This window comes from Prosopis cineraria, unplaced genomic scaffold, assembly GCF_029017545.1.
Source record: "Prosopis cineraria cultivar Desert tree isolate PC_DT_omini unplaced genomic scaffold, ASM2901754v1 PC1, whole genome shotgun sequence".
Taxonomy (NCBI): Eukaryota; Viridiplantae; Streptophyta; class Magnoliopsida; order Fabales; family Fabaceae; genus Prosopis; species Prosopis cineraria.
The window spans coordinates 50,964,617-50,981,001 of NW_026555332.1; the positions used below are offsets into that span (position 1 = coordinate 50,964,617).

General features: G+C 34.4%; 1 protein-coding gene and 1 long non-coding RNA gene across 4 annotated transcripts; one reads left to right on the forward strand and one right to left on the reverse strand.

The window, feature by feature from the left end:
• The first annotated feature begins 2,022 nt into the window (after positions 1–2,022).
• Positions 2,023–3,671, forward strand: LOC129304376 (uncharacterized). Its single transcript, XR_008591684.1, has 3 exons — positions 2,023–2,201; positions 2,864–2,929; positions 3,479–3,671. It is a non-coding gene; the product is annotated as an uncharacterized LOC129304376 (long non-coding RNA).
• Positions 3,672–7,073: 3,402 nt separating this feature from the next.
• LOC129315237 (transcription factor TGA2.3-like) lies at positions 7,074–12,369 on the reverse strand. 3 transcript variants are annotated; one of them, XM_054958834.1, is made up of 12 exons: positions 12,067–12,369; positions 11,577–11,731; positions 11,026–11,129; positions 10,551–10,624; positions 10,268–10,411; positions 10,025–10,096; positions 9,890–9,949; positions 9,633–9,710; positions 9,440–9,491; positions 8,277–8,548; positions 7,860–8,108; positions 7,074–7,535 (listed from the first exon to the last, which is right to left on the reverse strand). In XM_054958834.1, exons 2-12 carry the CDS (start codon positions 11,672–11,674, stop codon positions 7,389–7,391), a joined length of 1,350 nt encoding a protein of 449 aa, XP_054814809.1. In that variant the 5' UTR covers positions 11,675–11,731; positions 12,067–12,369; the 3' UTR covers positions 7,074–7,388. The 3 variants fall into 3 exon arrangements, with proteins under 3 accessions (XP_054814809.1, XP_054814802.1, XP_054814796.1); XM_054958827.1 differs by having other exon boundaries at positions 11,961–12,369; XM_054958821.1 differs by having other exon boundaries at positions 11,901–12,368.
• Positions 12,370–16,385: the final 4,016 nt, after the last annotated feature.

Sequence of the window (16,385 nt, forward strand, 5' to 3'; positions counted from 1 at the left end):
TTAAAAAATTTACATGATAATTTAAGAAAATACAAAAGATCATATCAATCAAAATTAAATTTGAAGAATTAAATTAATAATTGAAATAAATTTAAAAGCATAAAGGTTTCACTATCCCCACAATTTTTTTAGTAACTTTTTTTAATTTTAAGTGTAGGCTCCCATGATACCAAAAAAAATCTTCTCTTAGTGCTTCAATGGCTAACACCCTTAGGTCTGGTTTGGTTCATTGTAAACAGCCAGGAAAAGAAAAGGGAAAACAGATTTCCTTTTGATTGGTTAGGAAGAATTTCAATACTTGGAACTTTCAAGGCAAGACCTCAAGAAAAATTTTATTTTTCCAAGAAAATTTTCTTCATTCTCACTTTGTCCCTATAGCCTCCGTCGACCTTCTCCCTCCTCTAGACCTCCACCCACCAGATGCACCATCACCGCTTTGCACCCACACTGACCATCGCCTTCGTCGTCATTATTGTGCACCCATGTCGTCCATCGCCTTTGCCGTTGCTACCGTGCACCCCCTGAAGAAGAAGAACAATCCCTTGAAGAACTTATTGGACTCCTCAGCCACATGCTCCGACTTCACCATCTTCAATAGCGTCTCTACTCTTCTACTTCTTCACCCTCACCGTTGGCAAAATGCTCATCTGATGTCATGCAGTGTGCAACCCAGCAAAGAAAGTCGCTGGCCTCCCTCCATTTTGCTCCATTTTGTTCACATTGACACCATATCCACCTCATCCATTGTCATTCAAATTCACAACATGTATTGTCACTATTCACCATATTTATCCGTTGCTAGCATACTAGAACATGGAAGCTTCATGATGCAAGTAGTTGTTTGATAAGCTTCATTAACTCCAGATCTTTGACATTTGCATTTACTTTCACCAATTTTATTTTTCTAATTTGTGGTTTTTTATAATATGAATTTGTTGATTTTTTCTTTTTTATAAGTTGTTTGATTATGAGTGCTGCTTACTGTAGGATTTGTTGATTAGTGTACATCTGAAAAGTCTGATTAGAAGAGAGGAGGAGTGGAGGACGACAGTTGTGTGGGAGAGAGGAGAGGAGGATGGTGCCAAAGAGAGGAGGATAATATTATCTTTTTTCATTTTAAATACATATACAGAAAAATTAATTTCAAGATTCCATCTCTTTTTCAAGGTACTGAAACTCAGACCCGTTACTGAACCAGTCGTCACAGGTTAGCGGTCAGTTGAACCGGTCAACGGGAGGGCAAACTCAGGATCAAAATAATACAATTTAAATAAAAAACCATCAATTAAAAAAATATTTGATTAAATCCAAGATTAATCACTACTACAAGCCTTAATTTCCATTTTCAACAAAACTAAACACTTTCTAACTTTCAAGTAACAATCACGCACTGATCATTCAGACTCAGAGTAGTTCAATACTTACTCCCAGTTCAATCACGCACTGATCGACCAAACAATGACATTCAGAAAGGCTCAGCAACAATGACAAATGAAAACCAGCGAATAATGGAGAGGAGGAAGAGAACAGAATAGTAGAATACTGACCAGTAGAGGTCGTCACAATGAGTTTTGATTCACACAGAGAGAGTGCAATTTGGTTAAGGGGAGATGGCGTCGACAGCTAGGGATTCAGAGTTAAGAGAGCAATGGACAGTGTAACATCCTGATTTTTTATATAATAAAGAAATTGTGGAATTTAGGTTTTGAGAAAAAAAAATGATAATAATAGGAATTTATATTATTTGAGGTTATTTAGAAATAATATTATGGTTAGGTATTTAATTATGAATTTAAAAATTTAAATTTAAAACCACATAAGCAATATTTAGATAAGATATAATATATAAATAATTTTTTTTATGTGTGTGTTTAAAAAAAAAGAGAAGGTAGAAGGAACAAAAAAAGGAGGGTAGAAGGTTGTTGTTTCTAAGTCCCACATTGGTTAGACGAGGGAAGAGAAGAGGTGCCTTCATGTATAAAAAGGAGGGGGTGTGTGCATTAGGAAGCATGAGAGGCTAAGATGCAATTTAGAGAAAATTGCAACTTTTGGCCCAAAGGTTTGAATAATTAAATTCAAACCTATAGTTTTTTTTAATATAATTTTGGGACTCACAATCCCATTTTTATATTATTTTTCTCTCTTCCTCTCACGTTGCTCGGCGTTTTCTCGCAAGGGAGGATTATTTTCTTTTTCTTCAGGTATGTTCTAACTTTCCTGTTTAGATTAGCATTTAAAAATTTATTTAATTACAAAATTAATTTTATAGTTATTTTCTAAATAATATTAGCTTTCTAGTGATATGATTATTTTGTAGGATAGAGTAAATATTTTGATTAGGATTTTTTTATAGGATAGTTAATCTGATGATATGATAGATTAAAATATAGGTTAAAACTCTTAGGGATATAATAAATATTATAAAATATTTTCTTGAGGTTGAAACTCATGTTTAAGAATTTTTGAGTTAAAATCTAGATCTATATGGTTGAATTTATGTGGAATCTGAGATGTAGGGATAAATCTCTGATTATTAAATATTTATTTAAGTATGAATAGGTATTTTTGAGTTATAGAAAGGTGATTTGAGGTTTCAGGATAATTCTAAAATTTTTAATTTATTTTTGAACGAATTTTTAGAATATAGAATGATGAAATTGTGATACTAGAAGTGATTTGAGGATAAAAAAAATAGTTTATTAGGGTACGAGAATTTTAGAAAAGAATTTAGAAAGTTAAATGAGGCATAAATCTTAAATTAGTATTAATATGGATTATAGATCTAAGACTTTCTAACTCTTTAAATTAGAGTTATTTATTTTAATGTAAAATTAATATATAGTATTGTGAAATAATTATGTAGATTATATTGACAAAGATAGTGGTGAAAAAGGAGTTGTGAAGGGGAACTTGTTATTCAAGACACAAGGTAACCATTATTAATGTGTTGTGATGGGTGTGTTTGTGAATGGTTATGTGTTGTTTTGTTGTTTGGAAAAATTATGAATTATTGAAAATAAATACTGTTATATACTTCCGTGAAATCATTGCCAAGTGGGTTAAAAATTTATTTTTGTTTATCATGATGAGATATTATTGTTCGGATATATTCCTGTTTGGATATTTGAATGATGCATGACTTGTCAGGGTATTTTAATGTATGGTGTTAATGGGAATTTCTGTTCGGTTAATTATTACCACGTGGTAAGCCCTCATTGGACCCAATGAGTGGCGTGTCGCTTGGTCCAACTCACCTTTGGCCGGGTGATTTGGCGTCCGAGCATGGTGAAAGGAGGAGATAAGGTGCAGTCATGCAATTAAATACTTGTTCGGTTTGTTTGAAAATATTGTTTGGTTAAATGTTTTGTGTGCCCACTTAGCAATCGCATGATTAGTTACATCCGCATGCATCATTACATATTAATTTTTGGTTACTGGGACTTTTAAGTCTCATTCCCCGTGGTTAATATTTTTACAGGAGCGAATCCGGCCGAGAAAGCACCAGAGGTGTAATTATGGTGTATGAGACACCATCTTTTACGTTGCCTCTTATTTTGGATTATACAATGTATCTTGTGCCAACTTAGGACATATCTTGTCTATGGAGCATGTAAACTCTAATCCTTTTTATTAAATGCATTTATATGTCCAAGAGGATTATGTCTGTCCCTTTTGATTCATGACCTAATTTAAATAACATGCTATGAGGATCATGTCTGTCCCTCATGGTTCTAATTGCTTTTTGAGATATTTTAAGACCTGTGGTATATTGTCTTGGATGTATCATGGTAGAAATTTTTCTACCATGATAAGGGTATGATAAGGGTTCAATGAAAAAAAAAATGATTTGTTGAATTAATAATTTGCAAAAAATCAGTTTGTAAATTTGAGGGTGTTACAGGCAGCGGCCACTCAGTTTGAGGATCGATCTAGTTTGAGGGTGAAGTAAAGTCTGAAGAAAACTGAGTTAGAAAGGAAGGAGGAGAGCGATGGACGACTGCGATAGATTCAGGACTTTATTGCTTGACCATGACGGCGATTAAACTTGATGACGATGACGACCAGCAACAGCTTCACCGCTTCAGCGTCGACAGGTGACGGGCGACGGCGACAGATTCAAAACTGAGGGAAGCGACGGCAGCCAGGGATTTAAGACGCAAAAGACCGCTGTTCTTCGAAGGCCAACTGGCCAAGACTCGAAGAGTGAATTCACTTTATGCAGCCTTTTTTGAGTTTTTAAATTTTTTTCTAGTCAAATTAAAAAAAATTAAAAACCTCCAAAACGAAACTTTTTTGAGCTTTTTACTTTTTATGGTTAAATTAAAAAAAAAATAACCATATCAACCCAAAAACCTGTTGAATTGCCTGGGGTAAGTTGGGTTAATCTAGATCACTATCAAACTGAGTTAACTAAAAATTTGGATTGGTGGAGAGGCTAGTTTACTAATCAACCTAATTAATCTCACTTGAGTTTTCATTTTATACTTTTTTCAATCATACGAAAAATATTTTTAAACTTAATTTTATTTTCTTTTCTAATTCCGGTATCAATTTCATTTCCATTTCCAACTTCAACATACTTTCTACAAACCAAACTAAGCCTTAATCATAATAAACTTCATTATTTAAAAAAAAAAAAAGAACACTTCTTAACATTGGAGGTTCATAACAGGGTTAAACCAAAGGGACCTTCTTTCTTTCTTTCTTTCTTTCTTTTTTTTTTTTCAGAAGAGGAATTCTTTGTTCAAGATAACGAGAAGGGGGCGAACCTAATCACAATACAAGTAGACAGGAAGAAATTAACAAAACTAATGTAAATAAAACAACATGAGGAAAACAACAAAAGAAAAGAAAACAGCAACAAAACATAAAAAGTTAGCATTGATTACAGTTGCCGCTAATTCCTTCTCAGTCCGCCTCTAACGCACACTGTCAATTACTAAAATTAGATACGCCTTAGTCCTCAGATAGGTATAAAGCAAGAGGAGGTGGTGGTGGTAGAGGCACCCGACCCAAGGGTTCCAACTCTTTCAATGCTAAATCTCCTCGAAAGTCAGTAGTTTGATTTACTCCCTTAAGTACAAGAGAGAAAGATAACGATCCAAAAGACAAAATCATATCCAGTAAGCCACCTGCTAGCGTACGATACTGCCAAGCACGATTATACACTGATTTTCTGGAATAGATAGTAAAAAGCTCAAAGCAATTTGTTTCAGTGATTATATTTTCAGAAGGATATTCTCGGGCAGTCTCAATAGCCTTTCTAGCCACATATACTTCCAACAAGGAACCTTGAATCAACCAGCATTGTATCCAATCAGCTAGCTAGAAAGGCTCCGTCTGCACTCCTGACAACAATTCCAATCCTAGCTTTCCCAGTTGAAGGCCCCTTTGCTGCCTCAATTTCACAAAGACCCACATTAGCAAGCTAATAAGGTCACTGGGGTTTGGGAAGTTGCCATCAAACATCATCCTGCATCTAAATTTCCAAATATTCTAACAGAGTCACAAAATATATGCTTTTTCGTAATTATCTAATCAAGTGTGTATGCAAAATAAATCAATGATCCAGGCCCTAATTAGTTGAGTAAAATGGCTCTCTAAATGAAAATTAAGAAAGCATCCAAACCATGCATATTTTACCCAACAACAAAAGAGGAATAGATGTTCAAGAGTTTAGGGGCCTTACCACAAATGCTACAAAGAGGAGTCAACTTACACCTTCTCTTGTATTGTGCATCCTTCGTTGCAAGTGCAGAATGCATCAAACACCAAGCAAACATCTTAATTTTGGGAGAACATCAATGTCCCATAGAGCCTTCCAAATCTGTGTGTCCGGCACCACCTCTGGGCTTAAGGGAATAGACCTCCTCCATTTTATTCTATATGCATTTTTAACCACATAGTTCCCAGACTTCGGTCCTGCCCAAATAAGGTGATCTGGTTTGCCAAAAATAGAGATTGGAATATTCTGACCTCCCCTGGTGTATTAGATGAAAAGAATATGCTAGATTTGTCACAATTGAGTTTATGTCCTGACACACTACAGTAATTATCCAAAATGTGTTTAAAGGGCTGACAATTCTGAGCCTCAGCATTCAAGAAGATTGGTGTATCATCCGACAATAGAAAATGTGTCAATACAGGACATGTTCATGTAATTTTTACCCCCACTAGCTCTCCTCTAGATGCATGAGTATCAAGCATGGTCGACAACACATCGGATGCAAGGATAAATAAAGACGATGATATTGGGATTCCCTACTGTAGGCCCCAAAGGGCCTTAAGTTTTGGAAAAAAAAACATGAAAAAACACTAATTGTTTTTGGTGAGAAGGGAAAAAAAACTAATTAAAAAAATTGCATGGCTGATGATGCATGATTTCTTCTTATTTTTGCATAAAAAATTAGGACTCATAATTTTAATAGATCTATTACGAATATTTTTCAATTAAAACAAAATTGCACGTACTGCTGATATTAACGAGACGAATAATGAAGTTAACTAAAAACCCACAAACTTAATTTACCCAACAAATTCTCATGCATGGCATTTGAAATAACGGCATTTTAAACTCTCCCCTAACGTCCCACGCTTTAATTTTAATATTTTTTTTTTGCCTACTATAATTATAATATTGACTCTGAACATCTTGTTTAGGCGAGTTTATAGGCAAAGAAAATGGAGAAAATGGATACATGGCAATTTCCACGTCACCTCAATTGACTCAAAAGTCAAATCAAACCCACGTACCATTGTTTATTGGGTCCGCAGGTATGCTACAAAACGTTTAAAACGGAATAGGAATGTTGGCCCCAACTATAGCAATAAAAACGTGCCTGTGTGCGCGCTACAAAATGCCGCACGGTTTATTCGAAGACTCCTTAAACTCCATGCAACACAAAATATCACACGATCTTCAAAATACTGATGAAACATTCTCAAATTTAGAAATATAACCAAACACTCCTTCACAGTTCACAATGTTAAAGCTTGTGATTATTTTTGTTGGCTGTTCTAAAATTTATGCGCTAAACTCAATTATCCCATAAGTAATGGGAGTAAATAGTAACTAAAATAAAGCTGATATCTCGAGCACTGAACACTTATAAACAAACAGGAGTACAAATACTATCCTATATCCTTCCCTCAATTCTATCAATCAAGCATCTACAACACCACCAGATTATTGAGACTACTTTCAAACTAAAGAAAAATCAGCCAGAGACAACAAAGGTGGGTACCAACATCAGCAGTACGTGGAGAAATATATTACACATGAAGACGTGTACAGAACAAATTTTACATCACACTGATAGGCTTCAAGAGGAATTTGGTGTACAATGATTGTGTTCATGAGCATAACTCAGATGGGCCATTGAAATACCTCACTCCCTTGGCCTGGCAAGCCACAGCGAACTCAGGGCTCGTAGCCTGGAGAAATAATCACTTATTGCAAGAAGAGCTCGAGCTGACTGCCTTGTGGTTAATATCCGCAGCATTTGTTGTAATGTTTGCTGTCGCAGATTGTCAGCCTAGTCATACGAGCACACAATTAAATTGACGTCGTCTTTGAACTAATTAGATCTTACCATGTCTACTGAGAGCAAAATCGCCCATTACTTTTAGGACTATATATACCACAATGATTGGACTCTCGTCAAACTGACACGCATGAGTCCTTTCATGTCCACCCCTCACTCTAATTAAAAGTAAAGTAATCCTCCTCATTCATTTTTCCACCAAATACTTTCATTTTTCCACCAAATACTCCGATGATGTTTTGCATCTTTAAATCCATCGAATGAAGGTGCTGAGGCAGCAACAACAATACAGATGATAGATAGATAGTTAATTACCTGGCGAAGAAACCCCTCAAGAGTACCCAGCTTTCCCATCGCCATAGCCATCTGCCCCATATAGTTTGCCACATTTCCTGATGGCCCTGAGGGGGTGGATGATTCATTAGCCAATGTCTCAGCCAATGACTGCTGTAATGCATCCATTCCTTGGGACAGTGCATCTTCAGCCTGTTGGGATGACTGTTGCAGGCTGTAAATGTTCATCAACTGTTGCTCTGTTAATGGCTCCAAATGACTTCCAAGAAGCTGAACCAGAGCCAACAAAGTTCAGAGTTAGACAAAGAATATCACTGCACGGAAAGTCCTTCAACAATTTATAATGCGAAAATTGCCAAACCATTACCCCAACACACCATGGATGACAGAATACAGCATCTAGCTAAAATGAATGTGAGAGAGGGAGAGATTCCTCACCTTGAGAAGCTCCGATGAGCGAAAGCCTCCAATCCACATGAAACACCTCTCAGCTGGTGTTTTCCACATTCCAGATAGGATGTGGAAGACATCAGCTTTGGCTGCAACACCCTTAAGCCTGAAAATCTCTTCATAGTGCGTCATAACATTGTCAACAATTGTCCGTAGTTCAATGTCTCCAGCATGAGAATTGACTGCAGCCCTTAGCTCATTTATCTGCCGATTATGCTCTTCTAACCAACGTGCATACTCTACATCAAACGTCATTGCACCTGCAGGACAAAGCCAGGTAACACAAGTGTTAGCAATTGAGAATCTCAATCAAAGAATACAAACTTTTACAAGGTAGAAGAACGAAGCTGCTCCAGCTTTTGAGCAGCGAAGACATGGAAGTTTCATTAGAAGATTGTAGAGGAAGCTTGTTGGGAAAATAGGAATTAAAGAAAGGGCGAGGATAGAGGGAGGGGAGGCGTGAAATTGGAACTTTGAATGGAGGATCAAGTTCCTCAAAAGAGCTAGATTTTTCTTGCTTCCTTTCAGAGCTTTTTCAACTTCGACGCTACAGTAAGCTATCATTTAGAACAAGGGCATGGCATTTTGAGATAAAGCTACATAAGGCTGGCAGAGTGGAAAGCCACAATTCACAAACTTCTGCATCCACTACTCATGCCGATTGAAACATCAAAACTTGTCATCAAGAATTCATCACATGAAGTGATTTTGAGTCTATTTGACCAACATATACAGAATATAAATGATGTCCGCTAACAAGGCCAGAGGTACTCATAACAAAAGGGACTAAAATATACAGGAAAATTTCATTCAACCAATAATCACAGGGTCATTTTGATGTTAGATTTAGAGCCTAGGTTACAGATAAAAGAAGGCACGGAAAAAGCTTTAGCTTGATTTGGGATCCCATGTTGTAATAAGGCAAGCAACTTAGCAGGACGCATCATCTACTTCTTGTCAATAGTACAGTTTACCAATAAATTGACTGAATGCCATGCTAAGTACTAACAACCTTTAGATCAGTTATGGTAACAGCCTTAAATTAGAAACAAACTCAAAACATCTAAGAGACAACTCCAAGTATAAAGCCACTAATGATGTACTTAAGTCCCAGGCTTGAGTCACATGATTGGAGAAAGAAGTTTAAATACCATTTCCGCTCATTGAATGAGACTGATCTCCCATACTCGAAATAAATATGCCCTGCAAAAAAAGATTAATAACCTAATTATAATCTATAATGCAATAAAATTGCCAGGATAGGAGGGAGGAAAAATACAGCATTTTGTAAAGAAAACACATGAAATTTGAACAGGAACACCTTAAAACATAATATAACCAAACCTGCTGGCGGGCTCGCTGGAGCTCCTGCTCAAGTTGAGTTAGTTTCAGCCTGCTACTTTCTAGTTGCTGCACATATGCCTGAATGAATATGAACAATGATTATAACAGATTGAGAAAGAGACATGAAACAACTTCAGATTTTCATTAAACCTGTAATATGACAATGCTGTATGCAGCAGCTGCCCAATTATTTCGTTATAATTAAGAACTACGTTAGCAGGAGGTAGTGCACTTTCAATCAGCTAAAAAAATCTTACTTTTTTCCGTAGCCGACTTTTTCTTGCAGCTTCACGATTTTGAGCTAGGCGCCGTAATGTCTGCATGGTTATAAAGTAATTATATAACAATAACACCATGCTTAAATTATACAAACAAAACTATACTGATATAACCTTCTGATCTGTTTTATCTTTTGATCTCTCACTGGAATCAGAGGCTCCAACAGCTAATTGACCCCTCTCAGACTGCAAAACAACACCACATTTGATAAATTTTTTTTTTTTTCTAAAAGCATTTTTCTATCTGCTTAAGAATGTACAGCATTAGCTATAATAGACGGCATCACCAAAAGGTAATAAATTGATGCATGACCAAAATTCCACAAGATAAAATGTATAATGAAGCAAAAAAGTCACCCTCTGATTTTTATCATCTGTATCATCTGTTGAAGTGTCAGTCCTTGGGCTACCATCTGCCATGTTGGACTCCCCCCAGTTCTCACGCTGGCCACCAGATGTAGAAGCCAGGTTGGAATTTGAGTCATTTTGTAGTGGTAATGTCTGAGACCCCATGATTGCAGCAGAGAGATTTTACATTAGATGTTGCTATTGACTGTATCTTCCACATGAGAGAAGGGTGCAAAAAGTAGGAACTCCAATAATATTTCAGGATCATTGTATACAGAAGATTCAGAATTACCTTATTTAAAGTGCCAAATTGAACATCAACGCCTAGAGGCTGGTTATTTGACTTCATTTGATTGAATACAGGATCTGGAAATTTATAAAATAATCAAGAGGCGTTAGTTATAAGCAGCATAACTTAATAAACCAGTAAATCAAAACAAAAGCAAACAACTTGAAAGTACATTGTTCTGTTTTTCCTACCCACAACATAATTAGGAAAAAATTCATAAAATACGGTAAATTAGAATAGCAAGCAGCAAGGACCCTAAGTCCGCAAACAAGTTCAGTGAAACAGTCAAGGCATTTGTGAAAATAATTAAAGCATCGAAAATTCTTTTTTTTTTTTCCTTTTCCCTTTATAGGGCCTGAGAAGATCATTAAAACAATGAGTATGAGATAAGATAATTAAATGACAAAAGAATAGAGTAGGAGCAACAATAAAATAAAGAAGGGTATAAAGATAAGAAATTAAAATGTCAGCATCATACTTCTGCTAAGATTGATAGCGTCCTCCACACGAAATCCAAAAGACTGATCAATGCCTCCAAATTCAGAAATTCGGGAAGGAATAACAGTAGTTCCTTCCGTACCCCTGGAAAACCAAATTCATCACATCAACAGGTCATAATAATGTAAACATATTCATGCAAGATTCAGAAAACCCGGCAAACATAAAATCATATCTCCATGCTAAAAAAGAAAGCCCCAAATTGTATTATCATTTTATAAAAGACGCATCCATGAGAAAACAACCCTCGTGACAACCTATTGACCAAACACGAGGCGCAGTGTCAATTTTCAGAATAGCACTGCCTCTCGAGCAACACGACCCGTTGCTATTTGTTATTTATTAGGAATCACGCTACAACATTATAACTATCATCAGTATGAGTATGAAAGTGAAGAAAACAACAGTCAACCGTGCTGAAACATTAGCTCAAATTTAAAACGTAAAGGTTAAAAAAAATTATAAATCTGACAGCAGGAAGTAAAAACAATAGAAAACAATGTGAAACAGAGGAGCCATGTGAAGATTTACATGGAAGAAGAAGTAGGCAGCGGAGGAGCGTAACTCGGCATGCCGTTCGCAAACTTGTTATTGTTGTCGGTCTTAGTATTTATTGTTCTACTACCCATCAATAATCATCCTCGGCAATACCATGTTATCTCCCGCAAACAATAATCGGAGGAGGCCTGCGTCCATTTCAGAAAACAATTTTAAAACAGACATAAAGCTATTCTTAACTCATAAAGCTATTACCCAAGCATATTAAGACTTGACGGTTTCCAAACGCCAAAGCTTCAAGAAAATCGCAAGCTCCAAAAACAGAATAAAAATAAGCACTGCGAATTCATGTAATACCATGACCAGCCAAATAACTACGAGGAGGAAGAAGCTAAGACAGCATGACTCTCCGTATACCGTCTAGAAACAAGGACCACGCTTTCAAGCTCAATTCTTCGCAGCACAAAATTGCCAAATAGAGAACCACGACCCAAAAAAAAGGGGACAACAGACAAGAATCCACCTTCTAAAAACGAAACTCGCAACAAATAAGCTTAAGACACCTTCCCAGACTTGAAGTAAAGACAAAATAAATTTAGCAGGCGAAACAGGATAATTAAGAATTTTTCTCCGGATTGATCGAGCCCAGAAGAAGATACAGAGAGAGCTCTGCAAACCCTAACCAGTGACAAGATGATGATAAATACCGAGCCCTTTTGACTTTTGATTCAATGAATCATCAATATCAATAATATAGTAATAAAAAATAATTTTCAACAGTACATTTTTTTACTCTTTAACCAGAAAATTTTTTTATGCTTTTTCACTCGCGTACTGTTTATGATTATCGTGTCACATATTAAAGTAAGAGAATCAAGCCATCAAGTTGATGTAGTACGCGATTTATCAAAGAAGTGGGAAAAGAGAGAAATACCAAGTCGCGTGACATCGAGACCATTCCAATTTCCGCCGTATGTCCCTTTCGTCGGAAACTCGCTCATTTTTAAAATCGCGCCTTTTTAGATTCTTCGCATTTCTGTGAACTTTGCCACCTTTTAGTCTCTGTTCTCTTGCCTGTGATCGTATCGGTGTTGTCTAAACTTTCCCATTTACTGTATAGTTTAGTTAGCATTTGTAAATCTGATGATATATTTACTTTTCAGTTTTAAAATATAACAAATAAAAATACCGGCATAAAATTAGTGTACCATATTCGACAGGGCATTTGGAATATAATATGGATATGAAAGCAAGTCTTTTTTTTTTTTCAACATATAAGTAGTGTGGGTATATAAAAAGTAAAAATTATTTTGGAATGCTTTAGTATTGTTCAAATTCGAATGCGATTAATTATTTGTGTGGACGTACTCTATGTGTAGTAATAATTGCTCATGTGATAGCAATCCTTTTTAATGATGAGAGGTCCTTTCAATGGTTTATATTGCAGCAGAGTTCCCAACAACGAATCGATTCGCATCAATTCCCAATTGATTAAATTTGATTGATTCCAGTTGGTTCTTGTCATCATTTTAATCAAAATTTCCCTTTTTTTTTTCCTTGCCAGAAAATAAACTGTCCCTTAAGAAGTTAATAATGTCATTTTTTAAAAAATCAAAAAAAATCTACTTCCGTACTAAATTATAAAATATTTTTAAAGAAATGTTTTATTTTAAAATATAAAATATTTTAATAAATTAAAGTTTTATTAAATGCATTAATTTTAATATTATTATTTCTCTCTCTGTAATTAATTTTTATTTTTTTAATATATTAAATAATGGATATTTTTAAAAGTTTATATTTTTATTTTAAAAAAATAAAATTATTAAGTATATTTAATAAAATTTATTAGTATGTATAATTTTATTTAATTATTTTATAATTTAGAACGGAACAAGTATGATTTAAATTGTGGAGTGATGTCTTCAATTAGAGTAGAATGCATTTTAAAATATAAATCAGGATAAAAATAGATGGCAAAACTAAAACGAAAAAAGAGATTGGGATAACAAATAAAAATAGGACGGCCGAAATAATTCAGAAAAGGGCAGGAAGTGGTGGTAGCTTGGTAATTTTAATGACAAATGGTGGCATTTTTTTTTAAAGGGTTGTAGGTGGGGAGTGGCGCGGAGGGTGTGGATTATGGAAGGCACGTGAAGGAACGGCGGCCGCCTCGGTGGACACTGGAAAGGAGGAAGTTTCGTAAACGAAATGGAATGCCAGTAATACCCCTATCGTTCAACTGCAAAGTCAAAATTTGTAACTTCGGCTCCAAGACGCTGGAGTGGAAATTAATTATTAATTATTATTATTATTATTATGGAAGTTATTATATATATATATATATATATGGAAGGATGACATTTAAGGGAATGTATCGTGACAAAGACCAATAAAATTTGTACAAGATATTATTTTATAAAAACAAATAGTATAAGTTTTTATTAAAAATTGAATCTTAATTTATTAAATTTTCAAGAAATTTCTAATAAAAAGTGTTAGTTAATGTTTAGCTTTTAATAAACCGTGTATGTGTTTTCATAATATATAAAGAAAAATTCATAAGTTTTTATTGTAATAAATTTTTTTAGGAGGGTTTTAAATATCATTCTTCATATATATGTATATATATTACTTCCATTGTCTCAAATTACAACTTTAGAAAAATTTTATTATCTTAAAATATAGGATAATTTAAAAAAAATAAAATTTTATTAGTAATTTTTTTTCAATATTACCCTTTAAATGAGAAGGGAAATAAAATGATATTGTAATAAAATAATTAAATGTGTAGAGACATTTTTAAAAGTTTTAATTTTGTTTTGAAAGTTACAAAATAAAATAATCAATTCAAACAATTTAAGAAGATTGATTAAATACAATAATTACATCTTAAAGTTAAAAATTGAACTGAAAAATCTCTATAATTAAAGAAATGAATCTATCTAATAAAAATAAATATTAATTTTATGAGGACGAATATATATATGTGTGTGTGTGTAAAAGGAGTAGTATATTATCATCATTCCTCATCATTCCTTCAATTGTTATGATACTAGTAATAATCAATAATCAATAATTATTATCGTTTGCTGTCCTCCAGTAGTCAAAAGCCTCCTTTTCTTTTACCTTTCACCTTCCCTCGTCAACTAGCCCATCATCATGACGTCTATTTTTCGTCCACCTCAATCAATTCATCCACTCCTGACATTAATGCCATCCGATTATATCACGTTTGTTATAATTGTTAGTATAATTAAACAATTACGTATTAAACTCGCTGCAATTATTTCGTCACGTCAAAACTTAACTGTATTTTTAAAAACTTGGTTAGTATTTCGGGGCGAAATGTAATATACAGCTCTATCACCAAACATTTTAGTACTGATCTCATGAAATATTTGTCATGTCATTGTTTGTTCTTTGTGTCGTACTGTACAGTGTATACAGTGTACAGAGTGCAAACACAAGCAAATAATGATACCTCTATTTATGAAGCGGGCTTAGGCCCATGAGCCTCGCAAGTAGGCCCGATAACAAATGGGCTTTGTGTAAAAAAGGGCTATTAGGCGAGGCAGTTAAGCCCGATGAAGAATTGGGCTCATTGACGAGGACCGCACGAGGGTGTTGTGGCGCACAAAGAAGGATGAATCTGAAGACGAAATTAGAAGTGACTTGCTCATTAATTAATTAGATGGTGTCATGCATTATTATTGCTGAGTTGGGATGTCATCAACCAAGAAATGTCCCGCGCGTGCTGCATCATAAGTCGTTGGATATTTAAGAAACCTGGTGTGGAGGGTATCATAACGAAAGACAAGAAAGCGATGAAATGCGAAAAGCAAAAAAACAAAGACGGCTCGTCTGATTGCAACACGGCGTTGCTAGTTGCGTTGTATGCACTGCCGTTTGTAAATTACAATGTTACGTCGTTGTCACTTCAACCATGCCTCCATGCGTTCTCTGGTTCCCCCATTATTCACTCACTCCCCGGAGTGGTTTCAATTTGATCAAAAAAAAAAAAATTTTTAATCAAATAATTTTTTTTACCAATCTTTTTAATCAAATCTTAACCTTCAATAAATTAATTATTTATTTTTTTAATAAATATTATTTTTTATATTTATTTTATATAATAAAATATTTCACTCTAAAATAAATATAAAGTAATTATTTAGTGTGAAATTTTTTAAAAAAATAATTATTATATTTTAAAATATTAAAATATTTTTTAACATGTAACTTTTTAAAAAATATTTTATATTTTTAAATAAAAAGAATATTATTTTACAGATTTTAGAAAAAAAATAATAGGAGTGACGGAAAAAATAAACGAGAGCAAGCGAGGTTGTTTGTTGACGCATGCGTGGGTGTAATAAATGAAATGCTGAAAAGGGTTAGGGGCGTGTGCGCCTGTAAAATCCAACGACGTGAAAGACTTGGTTCAGTGCATCGACTCCTCCAAGAGCCGTCTTTTCGAAGCTGTCTTGTCACCCTCCAGCTTGCACTCCATGTCATCTCATACAACTTGCATTTTGAAATCATTTATTTTTTTACCTGTAATATCTTATTTTATGTAATTTTAAATTTAAATTCATTTAAGAATGTAACACTCACATTTGTCCCCTCACTTCAATTGATGTGAGGGAAAATTGTATTAAAGAATAACTTTTCTGTTAAGTTCTATCCAAAACTTGTTCTCCAACATATATTATTAGACTTGTCAGTATTTGTTCCATCTCAATTTCTAAACAACAATTCCTGATTTATAATATATTACCCTAAAAATTATAAATATTTTTTAAATTTATCATATCATGCGAAATAAAATTAACTTATTTT

What these genes read in the sequence shown, in the direction of transcription:
- LOC129315237 (XM_054958834.1), bottom strand. Translation starts at nt 11,674, where the DNA reads ATGGGTAGTAGAACAATAAATACTAAGACCGACAACAATAACAAGTTT. An exon ending in CGCTATCAATCTTAGCAGAA is followed by an intron (nt 10,625 to 11,025) that starts GTATGATGCTGA and finishes ATAAATTTCCAG; the next exon opens with ATCCTGTATTCAATCAAATG. An exon ending in AAGATAAAACAGATCAGAAG is followed by an intron (nt 9,950 to 10,024) that starts GTTATATCAGTA and finishes ATAACCATGCAG; the next exon opens with ACATTACGGCGCCTAGCTCA.